Raw genomic sequence first — 24,279 nt, 5'->3', positions numbered from 1 at the left:
AATATGGAAGATTTAGGGAAAAGTTGTGTAGTCCAGGGCTTTATAAGTGAGGCAGAAATCCAACTGGGGTAACTTCATTATTACAAACAAATTTTAACAGAGGAAATATGCAATTTTAAAAGACCACTAAAAGGCCAAGCGTGGTGGCTCACGCCTGTAATCCCAGAACTTTGGGAGGTTAAGGTGGGCAGATCACCTGAGTTCAGGAGTTCGAGATCAGCCTGGCCAACATAGCGAAACCCCATCTCTACTAAAATACAAAAATTAGCTGGGCATGGTGGCGCACGCCTGTAATGCCAGCTACTCTGGAGGCTGAGGTAGGAGAATCGCTTGAACCTGGGAGGCAGAGATTGCAGTGAGCCGAGATTGTGCCACTGCACTCCAGCCTGGGCAACAGAGTGAGCCTCTGTCTCAAAACAAAACAAAACACCCATTAAACATTCGCATATATTTTCTAGGCCTTATATTTGTCAAACAGCTTCTGGATCCATTATCTCATTTAATGCTTAAAAGAGCTTGTGGGGATCACACCATTCCAAAGGATAGTAGGAGAACTGGGGCTCAGTCCTGGGCCGTGATTTATCCGCCATCCTTGTTCTTTCATTCTCTGTAGAGCCTTCTCTTCTCTAAAACCTCATGTCCTAAGTGAGCCTTTGTTCTCCACCCTCTACTTCTTCCTCTTGTGCTGAGATGCCAACAAACACTACAGATGTTTACAGAGCTCTGGATCTGGATGAGACCCTGAGTAGGAGTGAGTAACTAGGTCCAGCCCATACTTAATGGCTCGCACATGAAATTCCCTCTCTCCCCAGCTGTTTTCATGATAATTCCAGTACAAGCCAGGTTGGCTTTTCATTGTAGTAACCAAGTAAAAAAAGAGAAAAATATAAAGGAGATGTTAAACACTGGGAATCAACTGCTTTAAATCAGGTTGAATGTGTATTTACAACTCTTGCTTCTTAAATGAGTTATTGTCACTGGACATTTTTAATTAGGATATGTTGCATTTTATAGCAATTGTAGCTTCTCTATATATAATCTCATTAAGGACCGTAGGCACAGCATGTTTCTTAAACCTTTTATAGAAGAGCAAACAGACTTAGAAAAGTTGGACAATATGCTCCAAAGAGTGCAGACAGAATGGCCCCAAGGGGGCCAGCTCGGGTCAGGTCCAAAGCTCCTTCATAGTCCCTTTATCCTGCACTGGACTTGTTCTTTCTGCCACTGCAGATATTAAAAAATAAAATCATTCCTTTTTTTTTTTCTTTAAAAAAACATGCACAATTAAGATTCCTTTCCATTTCTTCTACATCCACTCCAAATAGTTAAGGCTGGATCATATTCCTTCCCACCACCTTCGCTTCTTTCACTCCCCATAATTTCTTGTTCATCATCCTCAGAACCTTTTGTGTTTTTTCACTATTTAACATTTCCCTGTGTTAACTCCCAATGTGTTTTTGAGTCTCGTCGAACAATCTCATGTCGGTTTCCTGTTTTCCTATTGCTGCTGTCACATGTTACCACACACTCAGACGCTTAAAACAATGCATATATATTATCTTACAGTTCTGGAAGTCAGAAGTCTGAAATGGGTCTCACTGCCAAGAACCAAGGTGTTGGCGAACTGTATTCCTTCTGAAGGTCCCCGGGGAGAATCCGATTCCTTGCCTTGTCCAGATTCTAGAGGCTGCCCACATTCCTTGGCTCCTGGTCCTCTTCAACCTTCAAAGCCAGCAGTGGCCAGTGGCGTCTCTCTTGCTGCATCCCGCTGGCCTCTGCTTTTGTGGTCAAAGCTCCTTCTCCGACTGTTCTCCTGCTTCTCCCCTTCACTTCCAAGGATCCTTGTCATTATATTGGGCCCATCCAGATAGTCAGGCTCAGGTCAACTCCTCCATCTCAATGTCAGCTGATCAGCAACCATAATTCTATCTGCAGCTTTAATTACCCCTTGCCGTCTTGCCATGTAACATAACATATTCACAGATTCCAGAGATTAAGATGTGGACATCTGTGGGGGCCTGGGGGTGTTATTAATCTGTACTTGTGAAGTGGTCTGTCCTAACTCTACTAGTTACAGGGACCCTGAAACTTTGGGCATATACGTCTTTTGCTATTCAAACCTGGTGAGTAAGAGAGCAAGAATCTGGGACCTTTCCTTGTGCAACTTCCCATTTGATGATTATGTAGGTGCATTTCAGGGAAAATTAAGAGGGTTGGTGTTCAGTAATAAAAATGAGTCATGAAATGGCAGACATACCCTTAGCTTTCTGGAATGATTTGATTTTTTGACATATTAAGCATTCAGATGATTTATATCCATAGAACAAACATTGAGTAGAAACTACTAAATAAAAGCAGGCAATCACACTGAGGGTACTCACCAGGGACCTGTGGCCAATGACTTGGTCAATCTGAAGGAGCACCTCATTAGTACTACGTGCAGAGACGACATCACAGGCAAGTCTTAGTGCTTAAAAAATATTCTGCCAGTCTTCTCTTCCAGAAGGTTCTTGTTGACAAGTGAGGTTCTGTGTTCTGGGTCAAAGTCTGTTCCTGTTAGATATAAATATATCACTTAAAACACAGCATGCATTATAATGTTGAAAATAATTACTTTCATTTTTTATAGTTATGGAATTATTTTCTAAAGGGTAACTTCAATAAATTTTAGATATAACAATCTTTCCTTAGTGACGGTGAAACAGAATAAATATCAGTTTTTATCTTCAGAAATAAAAAGTCTTTAAACCCTTTCTACATCATAAATATATTTTTTATAAATGGAAAAATTATGTATATATATTATATTTTTAAAATATATATTTTAAATATAAAATATATTTTATATATGTATAAATAATTGTTTCATTTTGCTATGTGGAATTTTCTTCTGTTTAATTCTTTCCCTTGAACATCCAAGTTAAAATTCACTCAAATGTTTCTTTGACTTTATGAAACTAGAAAAAGAAACTTCTAGTATACAAATATACATTTTTGTATATTTGTACACATACAGCAAATACATATAAATGTATTTTTATGTAAAATGATACAACTGCTGTGAAAAATATTTTGGCAGTTCCTCGAAAAGTTAAACATAGAGTTACTATATGATCTAGCAATTTTACTCCTGGGTATATGCCCAAAATAATTGAAAACACATGTTCACATATAAACTTGTCTATGAATATTCATGGAAGCATTATTCATAACAGCCAGAAGGTGAACACAACCCACATGTCCATCAATGGGTGAGGAATAAGAAAAATGTGGTACATCCATACAATGGAGTATTATTCAGCCATAAAAAGGAATGAAGTACTGATATGTGCTACAGCATGAATGAATCTCGAAAACATTATGCCAAGTGAAGGAAGCCACATATTTTATGATTCCATGTGTATAAAAAGTCCAGAGCAGGAAATCCACACACATAGAAAGTTGATTGATAGTTGTCAGGGTTTGGGAGAGGAAAGAATTGGGAGGTACAGAGTTTCTTTTTGGGATGATGTAATTGCAGTGGTTATGGCTGTACAACATTTTGAATATACTAAAAACCACTGAATTATAAACTTCAGAAAAGTTAAAATGGTGAATTTTATCTTGTGAATTATATTTTTATTGAGATAAAATTTAATTTTATCAATATAAAATAGAAAACTATTTTTAAACTTGACTCAAAGAACTCTTCACTTTGATAAAAAATATATTTGGCTCAAATAATTGAAACGTATCATTTAAAAAACTTTGGTTTCTTTAAAAGACCTGTCTCTATGAGAATTAGGTAGAGAGAAGGAAACCAGGAGTGTTCAATGTTACCAACTTTTTTTTTTTTCCTGAGACGGGGATTTGCTCTTATTGCCCAGGCTGGAGTGCAATGGCGCATTCTCGGCTCACTGCCACCTCTGCCTCCCAGGTTCATGATTCTCCTGCCTCAGCCTCCTGAGTAGCTGGTGTGCCACCACACCCAGCTAATTTTTTTTTCTTTTTCTTTTTTTTTTGTAGAGACGGGGTTAAACCATGTTGGCCAGGCTGGTCTTGAACTCCTGACCTCAGGTGATCTGCCTGCCTCAGTCTCCCAAAGTGCTGAGATTACAGGCGTGAGCCACCGCACCTGGCCATTACCAACTATTTTTAAATTTCTAGGTAAAATCTGAGTAAATTAATTCAATGCTGTATGTATGGAAGACTTGTTTCCCAAGTAAGTGGTAGAACAACATTCAACAATAAAGTTTCGATATCAAGCAGAAACCAATTCAAATTGAATACCCAGATCTTTTCCTATCCCTAAATCCATAATTTTAAATGTTTTAGTTATCAACTCAGAGGTGCCCAAGAGAGAGAATTCAGTCATAGGTTCCTAGTTTCTGTTTCTGGTTGGGGCAGTAAAGCCCCTTCCTCATCTCTCTTTTCTGCTTATCACTAGAGACAGAAACTAAAAACCATGGTTTCAGGCTGCTAAAAGCCTAAAACAAAACAAAAGAGAACAACAATAAAATAAGGCAGATTGGACAAGCTTGTCTAAAGCACAACTCAATAAAACAAATTCTTGTTTTGGAAGGAAAATACAAATTGTTTGAATTACTCAAATTGCATTTGGTATTTTTTAACAAATAGGAAACACAGTCAAAAATAAAAGAAAAACCATAGATATTTACATTTTAATCCCAAAATATATGATACAAATAAAATGCACATGTATTGTGATAAATTATTATGAAAATAATAATTTCCTTACTAAGTCATGGTGAGAATTAAGTGACTTGATATCCTACATGTGATCTCCTCTACATGTTGTACAGAGGAGAATTTTATTAAAATAGAGTGTTGTTGTGGTCACGTTCCAGAGGAGGAAGGCCTGTTTGTGGTCCTAACACCTGGGAGTTTCTCAGTATATTTTAATTGGATGGATAGAGGGATGGATGGATGGATGGACAGACAGACAGATAGACAGACCGATGGATGGATGGGCCAATTTTCAGAAACATAACTGGTATCTCACTAGCAAAAACAATGAAAGGACACTGGGAATACTCAATGCATTCTCATCACATGCCCTTGGTTACCATATAAACTCTATAATAGTGATTTTGTCTTTTTTTATTCACAGATGTATCCCCAGTGCCATCATAGTGCCTGGAATGTATTAAGTTCTCAATATATATTGGTTGGGTAAATGAGCATATAGAAGATACTTTGGGACCTTTTGAATGTAAATCAAGTATATTTAATAGGGGATAAGAAAGGAAGCTAACTTTAACTATAAGTGAGGGCGTGGAGGAAGGAAGAATGAGAGAGGGATAACTGGCCTTGGGAAAAGTGGAGATAAACCGACACTTTGATCACATGTAGGATATCAAGTCACTTAATTCTCACCATGACTTAGTAAGGAAATTATTATTTTCATTGTGCAGGGAAAAAAAAGTGAATCAGTTTAAGTAATTGTGCAAAGTCACAAGGCTAGTAAGTGGCAGACCCAGATTTGTTGACTCCAGTATGTGTCACTTCTCCCTAGTGACACGCCGGCTTAGCTACCTTTGGACTTCTCTGCTCTCTTACTAAGAATTCTCTTGTTATAAGAATTATCTTACAATAAAAAATTTTAAACTATACACTTTTGTATTAGTCCATTCGCATGCTGCTATGAAGAAATACCTGAGACTGGGTAATTTATAAAGAAAAGCGGAGATTAATTGATTTGCATTCCCGCATGGCTGGGGTGGCCTCAGGAAACTTACAAATATAGCAGAAGGCACCTCTTCATAGGGCAGCAGGAGACAGAATGAGTACTGAGCAAAGGGGGAAGCCACTTATATCACCGTCAAATCTCCTGAGAACTCACTCACTGTCAGAAACGGCATAGGGGAAACCACGCCCATGATTCAATTATCTCCACCTGGTCCCTCCCTTGACACGTGGGGATTATTACAATTTAAGGTGAGATTTGGGTGGGGACACAGAGCCAAACCATATCAGCCCTACTTTTTCTTAAAAAAAAAAAAAAAGTCTTTTTTTGTTTTTTTTTTTTGAGACGGAGTCTCGTTCTGTCGCCCAGCCTGGAGTGCAGTGGCCGGATCTCAGCTCACTGCAAGTTCCGCCTCCCGGGTTTATGCCATTCTCCTGCCTCAGCCTCCCGAGTAGCTGGGACTACAGGCTCCCGCCACCTCGCCCAGCTAGGTTTTTTTTGTGTGTGTGTGTTTTAGTAGAGACGGGGTTTCACCATGTTAGCCAGGATGGTCTCGATCTCCTGACCTCGTGATCCGCCCATCTCGGCCTCCCAAAGTGCTGGGATTACAGGCTTGAGCCACCGCGTCCAGCCAAAAAAAAAAAAGTCTTAAAACTTTCATCTTCTCTTTTAATAGCTACAAAGAATATAATTTCTGGAGTATAATAAACGATGACCTTTAAAATAAAACTACTACCGCATTATTTTAGATGCATCCAATAAATCAAAATGTCACAGAAGTCTGATTTTTACCACCATCAGCTTAAAATATATGCACACAAGCTCTTTAACAGGAATTTTACATTGCTATTTTTTAAATTCGTATTTCCATTCCATTCCCCCACATGTATCTTAATGCAATGTATTTCCATACTTGAAAATAATATATTGATCACCCTGTTGTGTTTCTCTGCAACAAAATACTTATAAGTCTCTAATTCTTAACATTTTTTCCAAAATTGGCTTTCATTATATTGTTAGTAGTATATAATTCATCAAAACCACAAATTTTAATCTTGATAAACAATGATCAAATACCAAAAGTAAAATTTTGTGGGAAATGTAGTTGCTAGTGAATGAATTGGCCCTTTTTATTTCTTATTAGCTTATTTAGCTCAAGATCAGTGATTCTTTCTACTGAAATGAGAGAGGTTCAGCAACAATCCTATTTCCATTTTAGTTTCCAAAACTAAGTTCTAATAAAATTTATTCAACATAAACAAGAAGTTGTGAATGAAAAAAATGTGCTACACAAATGTCACTCAATTCTTTTAACTTCTCTTGAGTAGTAAACTGCCATGGTCTGAATGTTTGTGTCCCACACCCCCAATTTGTATGTTGCAACTTAACTCCCAATGTGTTGGTATTAAGAGGTGAGGCATCTGGGATGCTGTTAGGTCATGAGGATTGAGCCCTCCAGAATGAGGTGAGTGCCCTTACAGAAGACACCTGAGAGAGCTTGTTTGCCCCTTCCTTCCACCATGTGAGGACGCAGCAAGAAGGCACCACCTGTAAAGCAGAAAGTAGCCTGCACCAGACACTGAATCTGCTGGTGCCTTGGCATTGCACTTGCCAGCCTCCAGCACTGTGAGCAACAAACCTGTTGTTCATAAATCACCCAGTCTTAGGTATTTCGTTGTAGCAGCCTGAATGAACTAACATATATACCAAGAGCAAGATACTAATTTATCATCTAGAATTAATTTGAATGATTTCCAGGCTGACAAGTCCTCCCTCCATTATGATGAAAGCACCCTGACCAGGAGGTGTGGAGCTGGTAGGTTCCTGTTCTTGACACCAGCAAATGCGCTGCCCCTCATTCAGCCCCCAGACAGTTCTTACACCCTGGGACAAAGCAGGGTAGTAATATTTGGGGAAAATCGTGGTCGAGGGGTTGCCTTTCTTTTGAAAAGCAGGGCAACTGTGAAAGAGGAAGTGAAAACTTTGACGAAACACCCATTTTCGGAGAGAGCAATTCTACAAAAGTATATACATGACAATTGAGAATCTGGAAATGGAATCCTTTAGTGAATGTTCCAAGTAGCTTGCGTAACTCCTGAGAATCGTTTTATCTTCCAAGGGTCCATGTACTTCAGTTTGAAGATCTCTGTCTTGAATGAGCTGCTAAAGGTTAAAAACTGCCCTTTTCACTGTTTCACCAGAAGCAGGCCTTAGAGGACCTAACAAGCCACAGAGGAGTTGCAGAGAGTTTTATGACTCTTCTCCTGCCTAAGATGCAACTGCTAGGCCACAGCTGAGCAGAGCCCCCATCTTGCTGTTGACCTGACACTGTAAACAGCAGTGTGCCTGGTGCTTTGCAGTTCACAAAGTGCAGCCACGTGTTATCCACAACCATCTAAGAGGGTTTTCTTTGTTGCAACCATCTGTCTTAAGAGCACAAAATATTTTGTTTCAACCAAGCTTTTGACTGCACCAAACAAAAATACCCCAACACTCAGCAGAGCATCCCATTCGTCTATCTTCTCACGAATGAATAGGTGTTATCGTGTGGGAATAGATGAAGCAGTGGGTTTCTGTTCGAGTCTATCACCATCACAAAAAAAAACGTAACTTGTATTTACTCTGTTCTCACTCTGCTAATAAATACACACCCAAGACTGGGTAATTTGTAAAGGAAAGGGGTTAATTGACTCACAGTTCCACATGGCTGGGGAGGCCTTACAATCATGATGGAAGGTGAATGAGGAGCAAAGTCATATCTTACATGGTGGCAGGCAAGACAGAATGAGAGCCAGAGAAAGGGGAAATCCCTTATAAAATCACCAGATCTCATGAGACTTACCACTGCAAGAAGAGTATGGGGGAAATCACCCCATTGATTCAATTATCTCCCACTGGGTCCCTCTCAGGAGACTTGGGAATTATGGGAGCTACAATTCAAAATGAGGTTTGGGTGGAGACACAGCCAAGCCATATCATAACTGCAACAAGCCAAAGTGTTATAGCACTAACATTGCAGACAACAGTTTTAGAAGACTGCCTCTACAGGAAACTTCTGCAGAGGTCCTGTGCCTTTTAAAGGGCATGATTTTGCTAATTGTTATTCTCAAGGAGGGAGCATTCTCTACAATTGTGTCAGAGCCCCACCTTCAGCTCGGCTCTGTGGAGGTATGACCAGGTTTCCTATCATCTGATTTTGTCTCCCCAGCCACACGGAAAGGCTCGAGGTAAGCCACTGACCCAAAGCAGCCCAACCCAGAGCTTGACTGAGTGACAGAGAACTGACTCTGGGACGAGGATGGTACAGACAGAATGTGGATCGCTCCTCTAGGAGAGCTGAAATTAGGAAACCGAGAGAAGTGAGAAAGAGAGAGATGCAGAAAAAAATCTGCATCAAGAGATACCCTGATGTAGAATTGGGCATTAGATGGCTGAGGCAGGCCAAAGTGAAGGGCAAAACTAAATACAGAGAAAACGGACACACTGAGTCAGCATGAAAACCTGTTTCAAAAGAGGAAAATGCAAAAAGAGAAGGACAGATGGTTCCATTAAAGGATAAACGATCAGCTTACTCCTGAGAGCTGCCTCATTCCTGATGTAAAGTCGTACAGTCAATTGACTTGAGCAAACTGACCTCTGCAGCCCAGTTGGACAGAAGGCACGGCCCCACCCTTCGCAGCTGGGTCTAAGGCTCCACCACCACAAGAAGCAGCTCACTTCCTCCTCCTCCTCTCTTCCAAGAGGGAAATGGAACAGAAGCACCCTGGGCCTTTGACATCCACCTTGCTCACCAACCCAAGTAAGATCCACAGCCTCTTTTCCAGCAGCAGTAATTTCCAGCATGTATATTCAGCAAATGCCATTTTGTTATCCTCCTCTAACTCCATGAGCTTTTTGTTTCCCCCTTTCACTCCCTTATGAAAATCCCTGGACTCCAATTCCCCTGGGACTCCTTATGGGTCTCTGCCCAATGCTTTCCAAATGACAGGTTTGGGAACAAGATCTGAGATCTTCCAAATCATTATCTCTACCACAGAGAATTTATTTTCTCAGCAACCCAATCTTGAAAACAAATACACCCTGCTGGGGTTCTCATCAAATGGGGGAGGAGAAATGTACAAGATTGGGGGACCGGATAAACAGAACACTGAGCATTGGATGTTTCCAGTCACAGAAAGGTAACAGAAGCATAAAAACGTTTTCTCCTCTTCCAAAGTAACATTAAATCTTTGATTTCTGTTTAATGATAATTTTTTATTGGTTCAGTAAAATAATTTACTACTAACTTAATGACTGCACATACTTTCCTTTTTGGCCTTTTGACACTGAGCCATCTGAATACTCTCTTTCCAAAATAATTTTTGTGATTGCTTGAACACCTGTTTCTATATACATTTCTCTTTCTAAAATAGAATTCTCAAATATTCAGGTTTTGTAGAGAAATAAGCAGAGGATCTCAGAGGTCATGAAAGTGTTCCCAGAAAAAGAATGGCGTGTCCTATTCACCTCCATCCACCTGGACACCTCCTTTGGAGGGCTACATTTTTTTCTGTTCAGAGTCAACCTAACCATTTTCCAACATTCAAGCTGGTTACTTGGTTTTGCTCTTTCTAAAATCCCACTTTTTGGAGTTGACCCTACCTTCAGACCTTCAAAGAATTTAGGTTGGTTTGAGTTCTTTAGCAAAAACAGTCACTCTCATCCCACATCCCAAGGTTTTCAAAGTGGGTCATGAGTCTGTGTGGTCCATGGACCACTGGAATGTGGATGGAGCTTCATGTTCTCTGAGAAGCAACAAGGAAAACTGGACAATTACTCAAGTAAATTCTTGAGAATGACTCGGAGTTCCAACTTGATCAGAATGTGCTGGACTATGGCCAAGCCCACCCCCACCTTTCCTTCCCTCCAGATTCAGCTGAACTGTTTGAGACTGCTGCAGAGTTCTCAGTTAACATTGGAGTTGAGTTTGCTAGTGCAATTGGACCAGATCTCAGTTCACCCACCATCTGGCAATATAGGCTTTTATTATCATTTTCCCCTGAGGTCTCCTCCCAATATCAACAGAAAATTTGACAGCAACCATAATAATGTCACTTCTCGGAACCACACGAAGGTGATACATGTTCCAAAAATATACAACTGACTTTCCAGATCAGAGGAGCCCTTTGCCTCCAAGTGAAGAATGACATCTTGATTCAGACTATTGTCAAGTCTCTTGCCAAAACCACTAATCCCCCACATGTCTTGCTGTATGATTTTCCCCCTAAGTAGGGCTGAGACTCTATCTGAATTCTCTGGACCTTTCAGACCTCCCAGAATTGCCTTGGGGGTGAACTCCAACAATAACACTCAACAATTCCACTGGGCAAGGCCCACTCCCAACTACAATGTGAGGCTAGCATTTGCCTTCGATGACTTCTCACCTCTGCTGCCACTTCCCCTCCATGGAAACCATCTGCCTCCCTCCATTGCTATCTGTGCACTCATGGTTAGTGAATAAAAGTACAGCTTTGAAGTTAAGATTTGTGTTCAGATCTTGATGACTCCAATCATGTAAGTAATTAATTAATAATGCAACTAAAAATTACACTTTGCCATGTAATCCTTAGCAAGTTTGCAGCCCCTGTGAGCACTTGATTTCTCAGTGTGTAAAATTAATACCTAACGGACTTAAATGAGTAGGACTTGGTGCCTACTACAATGCCTGGCATGTAGGAGCAGCTCAATAAATGTTTCTTTCCTTCCTTTCTAATCTGCCATGCAGGAAAAAAAAAAAAAAAAAAAAAAAAAAAAAAGAGCTCACAATATATTGGGAAAAAGCCATAAACATAAAAACCTGGCTGGGCGTGGTAGCTCACACCTGCAATCCCAGAACTTTGGGATGCCAAGGCAGATGGATTGCTTGAGGCCAGCAGTTCGAGACCAGCCTGGGCAACATGGTGAAACCACATCTCTACAAAAAATACAAAAAAAAAAAAAATTAGCCAGCTGGGTTGCACATGCCTGTAGTCTCAGCTGCGTGGGAGGCTGAGGTGGGAGAATCACTTGAGCCCAGGAGGCGGAGGTTGCTGTGAGTGGAGATCGCACCCCTGCAGCCAACCTAGGTGACAGAGTGAAACCCTGTCTAAAAAATAAAAAATAATAAAAAAGTGAAAACCAGGGAACACCAGGCAGACCCCAGGAAGCAGGCAAGACTTGATTTAGGAAGGAAGGAAGATCTGGGGAAATGAAAAAGGAAAAAGGAACAAACTATGACAGTACCTTGTAAAGTACCTTTTAAACGTCAGGAAAGAAAAATCACAAGGGATAAATTTTTCAGTTAGTTAGAAGGAGATATACAGAAGGACAATTCTAGGTAGAATCACAGTTAGCATACATTCATTCTGAGAATAAAAGACTGGAAAAAGATATACCACACAAACAGTCAGCATAGGAAACCTATAATGGATATATTAACAGCACATAAAATAGACTTCAGGATAGGCAGTGACCCTTGATAATGATTTAAAATTAATATTGCAGGAAGCTATAAATAGTAATATATGTGCTTAACAACAGAACTTCAAATTAGATGAAGGAAAAACTGCAAAATTGAACTAAAAAATAGACAAATCCTAAAATATAGTTGGGAATTAATAATCTTCTCTTGGTTATTGATAGAACAAAGTACAATATCAGTTAAGACATAGAAGATCTGAATAACACTATCAACCATCTTTACTTAATTTACTACATACTAGCTCACTATACCAAGCGATCATAGTATATATTCTTTTCAAGTGGACATGGCATGTCCACCAAGATAGATTATATCCTGGATTGTAAAACAAGTTTCAACACATTGCAAAAGACTGAAATTTTACAGAGAATTACACTAGAATTCAATGGTAAACTATCTAGGAAAGTCCCAAATATTTGGAAATTAAACAGCACACTTCCAAATAACCCATGAGTCAAGGAAGAAATCAGAAAATATTTTGAGATATATGATAATAGAAACACAATATATCTAAATTTACAGGATGCAACTAACCCAGTGCAGAAAAGGATCTTCTAGGTATAAAAGTTTCTATTAGAAAAGAAAAAAAAATCAAAAATCAATTACCTAAGCTTCTTTCTTAGAAAACTAGGAAAAGAACAAAATAAACCTGAAGCAAAATGAAAGAAATAATAAATATTAAAGAGGAAAGTAACAAAGGAGAAGGCATTCAAACAGTAGAGAAAAATCAATGAAACCCAACATTGGTAGTTTGGTTCTGTATACAATTGATAAGCCTGAAAACCTGGGAATGTTAAAAATAATAATATGACAGTATCAAATGACAAAGGGGATTAAAAAGATAATTGGAGAATCTTCTTATAATTATATGCCAATAAATTTAACAATGTAGAGGAAATAAATAATTTTGGGAAAGACATCAATTATCAAAACTGACACAAGAAACAATAGAAAATTTAAATGGCCTATAGCAATTAAATTTATAATTAATGAATTTTGTAAGTAAAAACCTTCCCCAAAGAAAACTTCAGGGGATAATTGGTTTTACTAGTGAATTCTATCAAACATTTAATGAAGAAATAATACCAGTTTTTTAATATACTCTTTCTGAATATAGAAAAAAAGAGAATGCTGGCCAACTTATTTTAGGAGGCTAGCATTATTTAGATACCAAAACTGACAAAGATATTATAGGAAAACTACAGATCAATATATCCTGTGAATATAAACACGACTCCCCTTAACTTAATACTAACAAATAAAATCCACATATATGTAAATGCAAATGACCAAGAATAGACTAAGCAATTTTTATAAAAAGCAACAAAGTTGAAGGACTTACACTAGTCTTGCTAAAAAACTACAGTTGTAAGAATGATGGTAAACAAATAGATATGTAGATAAATGGAATAAAAAGACTCACACGTGATGATCAGTTGATTTTTTACAAAGGTGCCATGGCAATTTAGTGGGGGAAAATGTCTTTTCAACAACTGGTGTTACAACAACTGGATATTCACATGGAAAAAATAATTTAATGAATCCTTATTTCCTACCATACCCAGAAATTAACTTGAAAGAGATCATTGAGGTAAAAGTAACACTACTACCAAAGAAGAAAACATAGGAGAAAATTTCTGCAACTTTGGCATAGGTATAGAGTTCTCAGGTAACAAGAAAAGCACAAATCACAAAAGAAAAAAATTATAAATTATATTCCATCAAAATAAAAACTTTTGCTTCTTAAAAAATCACAAGAAAATGAAAACACAATTCTCAGAATGGGAGAAAATACTCACAATGCTTGTATTTAATATTGATCTTGTATCCACAATATACAAATAACTCTTACAATTCAACAATAAGAAGATAAAAAGGCAAATTTTAAGTGGAAAAAAGATTTGAATAGGCACTTCACAAAAGAAGCTATATGAATGTTCGATAAGTACATTAAAAGATGTTCAACATCATTAGTTATTGGAGAAATACAAACCACTCTGCGATACCTCTGTATAAACATTAGGATGGCTAAAATTTAAAAATTAACAGTAAAATAAATATATGGAGCAACGGGAACTCCTATGCATTGTATTGTACCTTGCACTGAGAAGGTAGAATATAACCACTTGGGAAAACCATTTCTTTTATAATTAAATGTACATCTACCATATGACCCAGACCTTTCATTCCTAAATATTTACTTGAGATAAGTGAAAATGTATACCTACACAAAGGCTTGTAGAAAAATATTCATAGTAGCTTGATTTGTAGTAGCCCTATACTAGAAACAATACAAATGCCCAAAAATAGGTAAATGGATTTTTTTTCCAAGTGTAATCTCCATACAATGGGATACTACTCAGCAATAGAAAAGAACAAACTCCTAATCCACACAACATGGATGAATCTGAATATTGCTATATAGAGTCAGAGAAGCCAGATACAAGACAGTACACATGGTGTAATTCCATCAACACAAAATTCTAGAAAATGCCACCTAAAATGAAGTCTACAGTGACAGAAAGCAGATCAGTACTGGTCTGAGGATGAGGTGTGTAAAGAGGGATGGATAGCAAAGAGGCAGAAAGAAACTTCTGGGAGTGACAGAAAAATACTACAGCTTGATGGGCGGTGGTGGTTTCACAGGGTGAATGCATCAGCAAAACTTCCTCAATTCCATGCTTTAAGTGGATGTGATTTATTGAACATAGATTATACCTCAAGAAATGTACTTTTTAAATTCCCTAATGATATGGTTTGACTTTGTGTCCCCACCTAAATCTCATCTTGAATTGTAATCTCATAATCCCCATGTGTCATGGGAGGGACCCAGCGGGAGGTAATTGAATCATGGGGGTGGTTTCCCCCATGCTGTTCTCATGATACTGAATGAGTTCTCATGAGATCTGATGGTTTTAAAAGGGGCTTCCCTCTTCGCTCGGCACTCATTCTCTCTCCTGCTGCCCTGTGAAGAGGTGCCTTCCACCATGATTGTAAGTTTCCTGAGGCCTCCCCAGCCATGCAGAATTGTGAGTCAATTAAGCCTCTTTTCTTTATAAATTACCCAGTCTCAGGTAATTCTTCATAGCAATGTGAGAACAGACTAATACTCTTAACAAATAATCTCTGTACCTGCCCTCAAAAGTTTTGTAATGCAGAACAGTAAATCACCACACACTATTTCTGTGCTATATAATAAAGTTCTGGACAAAGGTGTTCACAGGAACCACGCTCTTTAATCCTTGACCTAGGTCTTAAAGCACAGGTAGGTGGTATAAAACACAGACCTTGGTCTAAAACACAGACCAAGGAGGAGGTCTCTTCGAGCAGAGGGAATAGTAAGTACAAGGGTGTGAGGTAAGGAAGTGTGTACAGTGAACCAGAGAAATCATAAAAAGCTTGGGATGACACAAGAGATAAAACAAAAAAGTTGACCTGAGACCACACTATTCTATTCCAAGAAATGTGAAATCAGTTGCGAAGGCAAAGGGGAACTTTTGGAAGCTTTTAAACAAACAAGTGGCACAATGTGTGTGATGGGTATTACTGACATTTGCCACCTGTTTCCTTCTCTTTCCAGACATGTGGTAGACTTCATTTCTCTGCCCCTTACAGAATAAAGCATGATCAAGTGATCCATTTGGTCAATGAAATGTGAGTAGAAGTAGCCTGTGTCACATCCAGGAGGAAGCTTGTAGGGTAGTTTTAGTTTAGCACATTCTCTTCCCCTTCTGAGGTGATTAGAGAAGATGATGTTGAGAGGGAATTTCCAGGAGGTCCCTGAGTGGCTGCAATAAGCAGAGCACCCCCACCCCACTCCCACTTCCCCACGTCCTGCGATGAATATGTAGTATAAATGATGAGAAAACTTCCATAATGATAAGCCTCTGGATTGGGGGAATTGTTTGTAACCGTCCCTAAAGTCACCTGTCCTTGCTAGCATAATGTGCAATTTTAATTGGTAACTCTGATAATTACACAGATGAGTTCCAGAGTAGAAAGACTGCAGGACAGAAAACTAGCTAGATGGCTACCATAATCCACAGATGATAGTGCAAGGCAGGAACCATGAACTTAGAGAAGTAGAGAAGGAGTTCAGAGATGCAATGGCAAGAACTGACATGAGTTGGTAATCACTCAGATTCTAAAAGCACCGAAGAGCCTAATTGTTTCAGAGGTGTTGAAAAGAGAAAGTTCTTGAAAGAAAAAGGATGGCTAAGAGGGGAGATGAAGTAAAACAAGATTAACGAAGCAGCTGTGGGCAGCATAAGAGGTGTATCTTGTATCTCATCAAAAGCAGAGGCACGTCCCTCTACAATAAAGGCTAGAGGTAGATCATGAACTTAGGAAGAAAACAGGCTAAGTGTGAATGCTGGGTGAATTTGACAAGCCATTCAACTTCATTTGTGCATTCATTAATTCATTCAGCAAACAGTAACAGCCTCACTCATTCATCAACATCAGTAAAGAATACAAAAATGGCCCCTGTCCTAATGGGGCTTACATTGAAATGAAGCGAAGCAGACACAACTATGTAAACATTGCACAGAAAACGGACATGATACTGTGATTACAAATTATACAGGACTTGTCAAAGACAATAGCCACTCATTTTGTTTAAAACCCCTACATGGCATCAAAGTAAAAAATAGAGACCTCTATGTCCTTTGAATGTACAAAAAGAACCATCCTCCTTTCCTCTTATTGTTTTACATTTAAAGAACCAACTGAAAAATCAACTCTCCTGACCCAGAGACAACTGTTTAACAATCAAGACTTCCAGTTAATTAACACCACCTGGTGAGCCAGTCAAACATTGTTCTACAGGTAGCAGGTGGGGAATGAGTGGCTAATATGGCTTTTAGAGAAGCAGCTTCTCAGTATTTCAAGTACCAGGTGCAAATGAATTGCCAGCAGATCTTGGTGAATGTGGAATCTGATTCAGTGGATCCAGAGTGAGACCTGAGACTCTACATTTCCAACAAGCTCCCAGGGATGCCAAGGCAAGGTTCTAGAGGCCTTGGAAGTGTATTAACCTCAAGGGAGTTCATGGGCTATGCTTGCCTCCAGCTGTTTTAGTACTGAGCTCAGAAGAGCATCTCTACCACATGCCACCATTCTCATCAGGGCCACCTATTTTCCTTTGTAAAAAAAAAAAAAAAAATCAAATTTCACTATGTGACTATTGTGTGAAGATCCTGCACAAAGGGTTTTTGCTAGCTTATTAGACTCCAACAACTCCTTGAGGTAGGTACGGTGAGTATGTCTATTTTATAGAAGGGAAGACTCCAGCCCAGGGAGGTTAGATCACACTAGTAAGTATGGAAAAGACTCAGAACTCCAGAGTCTACTCCAGAGGTCAAGCTCTCCAGCATTGCCTCTTTCTTGCTGTATTTACATCACAAGTTTCTATCCGGCTCTGTATCTGCATCAGAAATGACTTGCAGTTGACTGCTACCTCCTGTTCCAAAGTTGATAAAACCAAGTCTAGTCCTCCAACAAAATGACCTGGTTTCAGGAAAAGGCAATTAAAATTCAAATTGAGGAATCTTCTGGAATTTGGCAAAGAGAAGAAGCATTTAACATTAGCATTGAGACATTTTTGTTTGTACTTTTTAAAATAAATATTGTCAGTTTGTGAAAGATAATCATGTGACTCTCAGAACTCTTGGACATTGTCACTTCATCAACAGAACACCTGCTGTTTCATTCCACAAGTATGGCAGAAGTTTCCAGAAGAACCTTCCCTACCAATGGAAAGAAGCTACTGCATGCCACACTGCAACATCTGCGATATGGTCATACATTCCGCAGTGTTCCCAAGTTGTAATGAAGAGTTTAATATATGTGCTTTTTATTATTCTATTAAGAATATATCCTAATTCAACATGTGCGTGAAAACAGGAACTCTCAAACTTGATTGTGCATGGCAATGTACAGGACATTTTAAAACAGCTAGAGAGTCTGCTAAAATTGGCTTGGAATGGTCTGGGTATCAATATTTTTTGATCCTCCCAAAGATTCTAATGCTCAACCACAGTTGAGAATCACTGGCATAAAAGACAGAAAGAAGACAGTAAGATTCACGCTATAGTCAAAATAAAAGGAATGGGAGGAGTGTCTTCATTCACTGTTAAGGTTTTGCCTACTTGCATGGCTACAAAGGTCTAAGACACCAATAGACCCCAAGTTTAACTGCAAGAAAGTGGTTCCCTACAATCAGTGACCAACTGCATAGATCATACTTGCTGTCTGAAACCAACTGCAGCAAATATCAGCAACACTGTTCCAAAGCAAAGATTCTTAACCTGAGGATGGAATTCAGGTGATCTGTATAGGAAACTTACATAGGAAAATAAGTTGCATCTTTATTTTTAGTAACATGTCACAGAAGTTCAACATGTCCTCCCTTATGATCATAGGCAACAGACCACAGTAGTATTGGCAGTTCTTGATAGTTTGCACCCACTGGTATTTTCATATTACATTTCAGTTTGGGCTATTATCTCAAAATACCATTTGCGGTCATCACTACTTTGATATTACAGTTGCTTAATTGGCCTGCTGTTAAAGCTAGCTATTTAATGCAATAATGATGATGCACCTATGTTAGTTACTATATCACAACTTGAGGGCTTCCATAATTGCATTCCAATAAAACTGATTCTGATTTAATTGTATTTTATGCATTTCACAGCATTCTTCAGAGAAGGAGTCTAATTGCTTTACCAGAGCCAGTGTGGTCCCTAGCACAGGAAACGGCGAGAGCCTGCTGGAGGACGGTGCCCTGGCACATTTGCATCCCAGGCCACCCCCAGGAAGAGCGCACCCTGACCAGAGCTGGGTCTTGTTTTGCCCTGCATTTCCGCAGATAAGATTTGGCCTGAAAAGCAGTTCAACTCAGCGGAGAATAAGATGGGCTTTCTCTTTCTCCTCAGCTGCCTCTTTCTCTTGGCATTTTGGAGTGCCCCGACTGCCAGGCCGGTAACTCGAGCCTCCAAATTAATCAAAACACACAGCACCCAGTTTAAAGCCCAGACAGACAAGCCCAGGAGCCAGACGAGCTCTCCTCTGGTGACCCCCGGGCCACAACTCCCCAGCCGGGCCCGCCACCACCCCTTGAATGCCACGCTCCCTCCACTGCCCCTCCCAGGCAGGTGCAGGGGCCCCGGGACAGCGGTTGCCCCAACTATGGGAGCCTTACCTGTGGGGACGCCCGCAGCGCCGGGAGCTGCCGCCTTGCCGGCCCACGGGACGCGCACCTCCAGCCCCAATCCACCCGCGCCCCGCTGCCTCTTCGCGGCACTCTCGCAGCCAAGCCCGGCGGCTGCAAGTTGGAGGCGGGCTGGAGGCGGGGAACGCGGACCGCCGCGGGCGCGGGGAGCAAGCAGGGCCTCCTGAGTGCAGACGCCCGGCGCGCCTCCCGCTTAATCTGGGCAGGGCCGCTGGCCACTCCCTCCACCCTGCGCAGCCACCGCCCCACCGCACGCCCCCAAACTCCCCACCTCGGACCCGCACCCCACTTCCCCGCCTGGGCCCCCGGACCTTGGGAGCATCACCTCCTTAACCCTTTACCCTGGATCCGCGCCCACCTGCCCCGCAGGCGCCCAGCCCTTTCTCGCCTCCTGGGCACGATGCCCGGGTGGAAGGGACACTGCCTGGTAAGTTGGGAGGGAGGGGGGTACGAGGGCGGGACCTGAGCCACGTCTTCCCTCCCTTGGAGCCACAACCAAAAAGCCTGGGTGGGGAGGGACGAACCGTGCGACCGAGCCCTACAAAACCCGCCCCGGCCGAGTGGCTAGGCGAGCTTTCCAGCCGGGCTCCCCGAGCCGCGCTGCGCAGGAGACGCGGTGGCCTGAGAGCCTGCGAGTCCCCGGACTCGCCCGGGCTCTGAGCGCGCGCCCACCATGAGCCCCCGGACGGCGCCCAGATCGCAGGTGCTCCTGCTGCAGCTCCTGCTGGTGCTCCTGGCGGCGGCGCCCACGGCCAGCAAGGTGAGTGGGGGCTGCGCGACCCCCACCCCGCACTTCCATCCCCCCTCCCCGCGTCCGGGGGACACGCTGGCCCCACCCGCAGCGGCGCGATAGTGTAGCAGCTGCCCGACTAGTGGCGGGGCTGCGGGCTTCACGCAGGTCCCGGGACAGGCAGCGTGCGGAAGGGAGCAAGCGAGCGGGGATGCCCCGGAACAGGTGGAATGCGCGGAGCAGGGGGAAGAAGCGAGGAGGGGGTTTGTCCAGTGCCTAGGAATCAGAGACGGCGGGGACAGGCCTCCAGAGGTCAGTAAATTAAAAAATAGACGCATAGGTAATCGCCAGGGATGATACGTGAGAATACCGGATGTGGAGATGCACGGTGTCACGCTGGTGAATCAAATCAAGCAGCTTGGCCGAGCGCACAGAGGGCTGGCAGGAGACACCTGCAGGGAGTTCCAGCCGCCTCTTCCTAGCCGGGACCTCGCACTAAATCCTGACCTCTCTGGGGCTCAATTTCTTCCTTGCAAAACTTGCCCTCCAGTTTTCCTTTGCTATTGTTGGGAAAAGCAAACGCTATCACTGAAAAATTAAGAGCACCTTAGAAATCGAACTCAGGTTAGAATCAATTAAGCAATCTGTTACTTTGATTTTTGACTTGGAATTTGAGTGAAACCGGATTTATTTAAATCCGCGCCATATTCCTTATTCTTTGCCATTAAAGAGAAATTGATTGTCCTCGAAACAATTGTGCCTCCTAGAGCAGATCGTTGATTTTACCTTGTGAAAGTAAACTTTACTTGATTAGAAAGGAAGAAAAACTAATTATTCACTGACAATGTGATTAGTTACATAAAAAAACTAAGAGTATCTACAAACTGTTAGAAATAATAAGAAAATTCAATAAGATTGCTTGATCCAACATCAAAAATTAAAAAAATCAGTAGCATTTCTGTGCACCGTCCATGTGTGCACTGGATTTTACCTTGTGAAAGTTAACTTTTCAGATGCTTTGTGTTATTTTTACACTTTAAAAAGTTAATTTGTGTGATAACGTGGCATAGGAAATTTCATTTCCAAGGATGAGCAGATGTTTTTACAAATGTTATTGAGATTATGATTGGAAATTAACGGTCACAGAAATATTTATATATGTTACATGCAAAGAATTTTAGAACCTATGGTCACATATCATCCAAGTTTTTCCTATTTAAATTAAATGAAGACATTGCAGACAGTACAGGTGAAACTAAAGCCCTCTCCGACACCCCCATGCCCCTCCCCATTTCCCTGTCTTCCAAGAGGTATCGACTTTCACCACTTTCATGTTGTTTTCCAAACACTTTCCATGCATTTACACACACATATATGAACCCACAAACTATGTATGTTTTGTTGGCTTTTTAACATAAATGATACCGTGCTGTATTCCTTTGCAACCTGTAGAACAGTCCATGTCAGTATTTAAGATCTTCCTGTTTTTGCTTTGTTGCATAGTTCTTCACAATATGCCAAAGTTAATTGAACCATTTCCCTATCATTTTACATTTAGGTTATTCACTATTTCACATTCTAAAGGACATTTGTGATCCATGTCATCTCTTTATGTAGCTGGTTCTAACAAAAATGCACTTTGCATAGATTAGGAATTCCCAGTCCAGGGAATCTATGCTGCTGGGCACGATAGATAAAACTCATGCAAGTCAGTGGGGATTATCTACCAGCTTGAACCAGGACAAATAAATCCAAAAAAGCAAAATCCTAAAGGAAATGTATGTTGTGGGGAAGCCTGGAGAAGAGATCCAGAGCAGGGTTTGCACGTGTTTCTGAATTTAGAGGAAGAGGAATGAGATCAGGAAGGGGTGGAAGAATTGTACTTGTGTAAGGATCAGTCTGAAAAAGTAATGCTTTGGGACCATGCAAACTCTAATTATACCATTTTTCAATTCTGTTGTTATATTCCTTTATTATTTTTACATGTAAACTTTACTGCTTTGAGTTCGGCCACATCTTGGTGACTTCTTGCTGAAATTAATCCATTTGTATTGTTTTTCTCATCACTTGAAGTAAGTCTTTCATTAAAAAGTTTTCAGGATTATCATTTCCAGTGTACCTGCCGGGTTAGAGAGAATATGCTAGTAAAATAATGAAATGTGCCTTCATCTTGTAGAAAAAGGAATCACAGCATTCACTGATAATCAGGCAATGTGCACCAACATGGCTCCCTTCACAGAGAAACTCTGCTGTTGGGCAAGGCTGTTGACCACTCTGAGCCTCAGTTTTCTCATCTGTAAAATGAGAGAGTTGAAACCCCAATGGGGCCAGCAGGTGAAGTAAGGAGCAAGGCAATGGGGTAAGAGACAATCTTCAGAGCCTAGTTGTTAACATGCTAGAAGTCAAGCCCAATTGTGCCAGAATCACTTCAAGAGGGAAGTTGGGAATCCAGTGTTTATTAGAAACTTCCCAAATTCTAAATATTAGCAATAAGCCAAAACTTCACAAAAACATAGCATGGGCCAAACAATGTATAAGTGAGAGTTAAATGTAACTTTAGAGCCATTATATTTTATTATTTTTGTTCTACTCTAGTTAAGGATGTGTTTCGCTCTAAATTTCTTCAGTTTTACTTTAGCGTTTCTCAAAACAGGGAAATAGCAGTGGTGTTGACTCTACATGCTAAGTTTGTTTAGACGGGGTGGAACTTTCCACCCACACAATTTGTACTGATGTGCCCAGAATGAAATATCTCTGCTGCTTTGCACAGGCATCCAGTTCCAGGCTGGCTGCCCAGCGCATCCCCAGGTTTTATAACTGTCAGGACCCAGCTCACCCACTTGAGACAGGGAGTCACCTTGTTGTTGTCTCAGGCAACAGACCTGGGAGTGGAGGTATAGAAAGCCCCGTCTTTGATTTCTGGATAAGGTGATGTTCACACATTAAGACATCATGGTTTATCCTTCTTCTTGCCTTAGCATTCCAGAAAGGGCAACAATATGAGAAGCAAGTATTAAAAGTTGAAAAACACCTGCATTTGGGGAGAATGCTTTCTCGTCAGACTTCATTTTCAAATTTAAGCACTTTCAGTTAAATTAGAAAACAAAAAGTAATGGAACAGACACCAATTTATCTATCCCTGAGATTAAGCAAGTATTAATATACTTTGACTTGTTTGTTCTCAGATTTCTATCTTTAAGAAAAAAAAAATCTGAATACAGAAAGTCATACACACATGATTTACTCCCTCTTTTATCCCAAAAAGTTTATGTATGTAATTTACCTGCACAGTTTTGCATTGTGTGTGTGTGTGTGTGTGTGTGTTCTCTGTAAAAAATAAATATTACTGTTTTGTGGTCTTTCAGATGTAATAAATAGTTTCACATTATACATATCTATTGGAGCTTATTTTTTATCACTCCATATTATGTTTTTGAATTTTATCCATGTTGGTACATATAGATACAATGTATTTGTAGTATTTAGTATCCAGCTATATAAAGTATGGTTTATTTTTCCATCTTCCTAAACATAGTAAGCTTGTCTTTATATTTTCATTTTATAAAGTTGCAAGGCATATTTTGATATATGCACCATTGTGACAACTAGAATTTGAATTCCTAAGTTCATAGAGAAAACAAATTTAAATATATTAGGAATTGACAAATTCATCTGCAAAAGGGTTGTGCCAACAATGTACCAGAGTGCCTGTTTCCCTATATCTTCAGCAAAGCTTGTTTCCCTGTATGTTCAGCAAAGCTTGGTGTGCTTAGATGTTAATGGTGTGAAATGAGATCTTGTTTTGACTAGTGAGTTTGTAAAGTTTTTCGTATTTTACTTGGCCATTTATATTTCCCTCAGTGTGAACTGCATAGTACAACTTTCTGCCTGTTTATCTATTGTGAACTTCACCTTTTTGTTGCTAATTAGTTAGAAGTTATTTATATATTTGGATATAAAATTTTTGTCATTAAAGTGTATAGCAAATATTTTATTCCAATCTTTGGTTTATCTTTGAGTTAGTGCTTTCATGTATAATACTGTTTTCACTATAATCTCAAACTGATTTTTTTTTTTTTTTTTGGCATTTTGTCTTTTGTACCTTGTCAAACATTTTTTTTCTTTTCCTG

General features: G+C 40.3%; 2 protein-coding genes across 5 annotated transcripts in view; one reads left to right on the top strand and one right to left on the bottom strand.

Annotated features, from left to right (window-relative positions):
* Positions 1-19,834, bottom strand: part of COL4A4 (collagen type IV alpha 4 chain) — a 156,808-nt gene extending 136,974 nt beyond the window's left edge. The window contains exons 1-2 of one of the 2 annotated variants that reach the window (XM_050752145.1): positions 19,761-19,834; positions 2,382-2,553 (exon numbers count right to left, since the gene is read on the bottom strand). In XM_050752145.1, coding sequence (XP_050608102.1) covers positions 2,382-2,452 — 71 coding nt within the window. In that variant the 5' untranslated portion in view covers positions 2,453-2,553; positions 19,761-19,834. Of the gene's footprint in view, positions 1-2,381; positions 2,554-19,389; positions 19,580-19,760 lie in introns of those variants that run through there. The other variant, XM_050752146.1, reaches the window with a different exon arrangement.
* A 101-nt stretch (positions 19,835-19,935) lies between these two features.
* Positions 19,936-24,279, top strand: part of COL4A3 (collagen type IV alpha 3 chain) — a 148,613-nt gene continuing 144,269 nt past the window's right edge. For 2 of the 3 annotated variants that reach the window (XM_050752307.1, XM_050752306.1), the window contains exon 1: positions 19,955-20,179. In XM_050752307.1, coding sequence (XP_050608264.1) covers positions 20,093-20,179 — 87 coding nt within the window. In that variant the 5' untranslated portion in view covers positions 19,955-20,092. Of the gene's footprint in view, positions 20,180-24,279 lie in introns of all 3 variants that reach the window. The other variant, XM_050752305.1, reaches the window with a different exon arrangement.

The sequence above is a fragment of the Macaca thibetana genome, chromosome 12 (assembly GCF_024542745.1).
Source record: "Macaca thibetana thibetana isolate TM-01 chromosome 12, ASM2454274v1, whole genome shotgun sequence".
In the NCBI taxonomy this organism is placed as follows: Eukaryota; Metazoa; Chordata; class Mammalia; order Primates; family Cercopithecidae; genus Macaca; species Macaca thibetana.
This window is presented reverse-complemented; position numbering and strand designations above follow the sequence as displayed.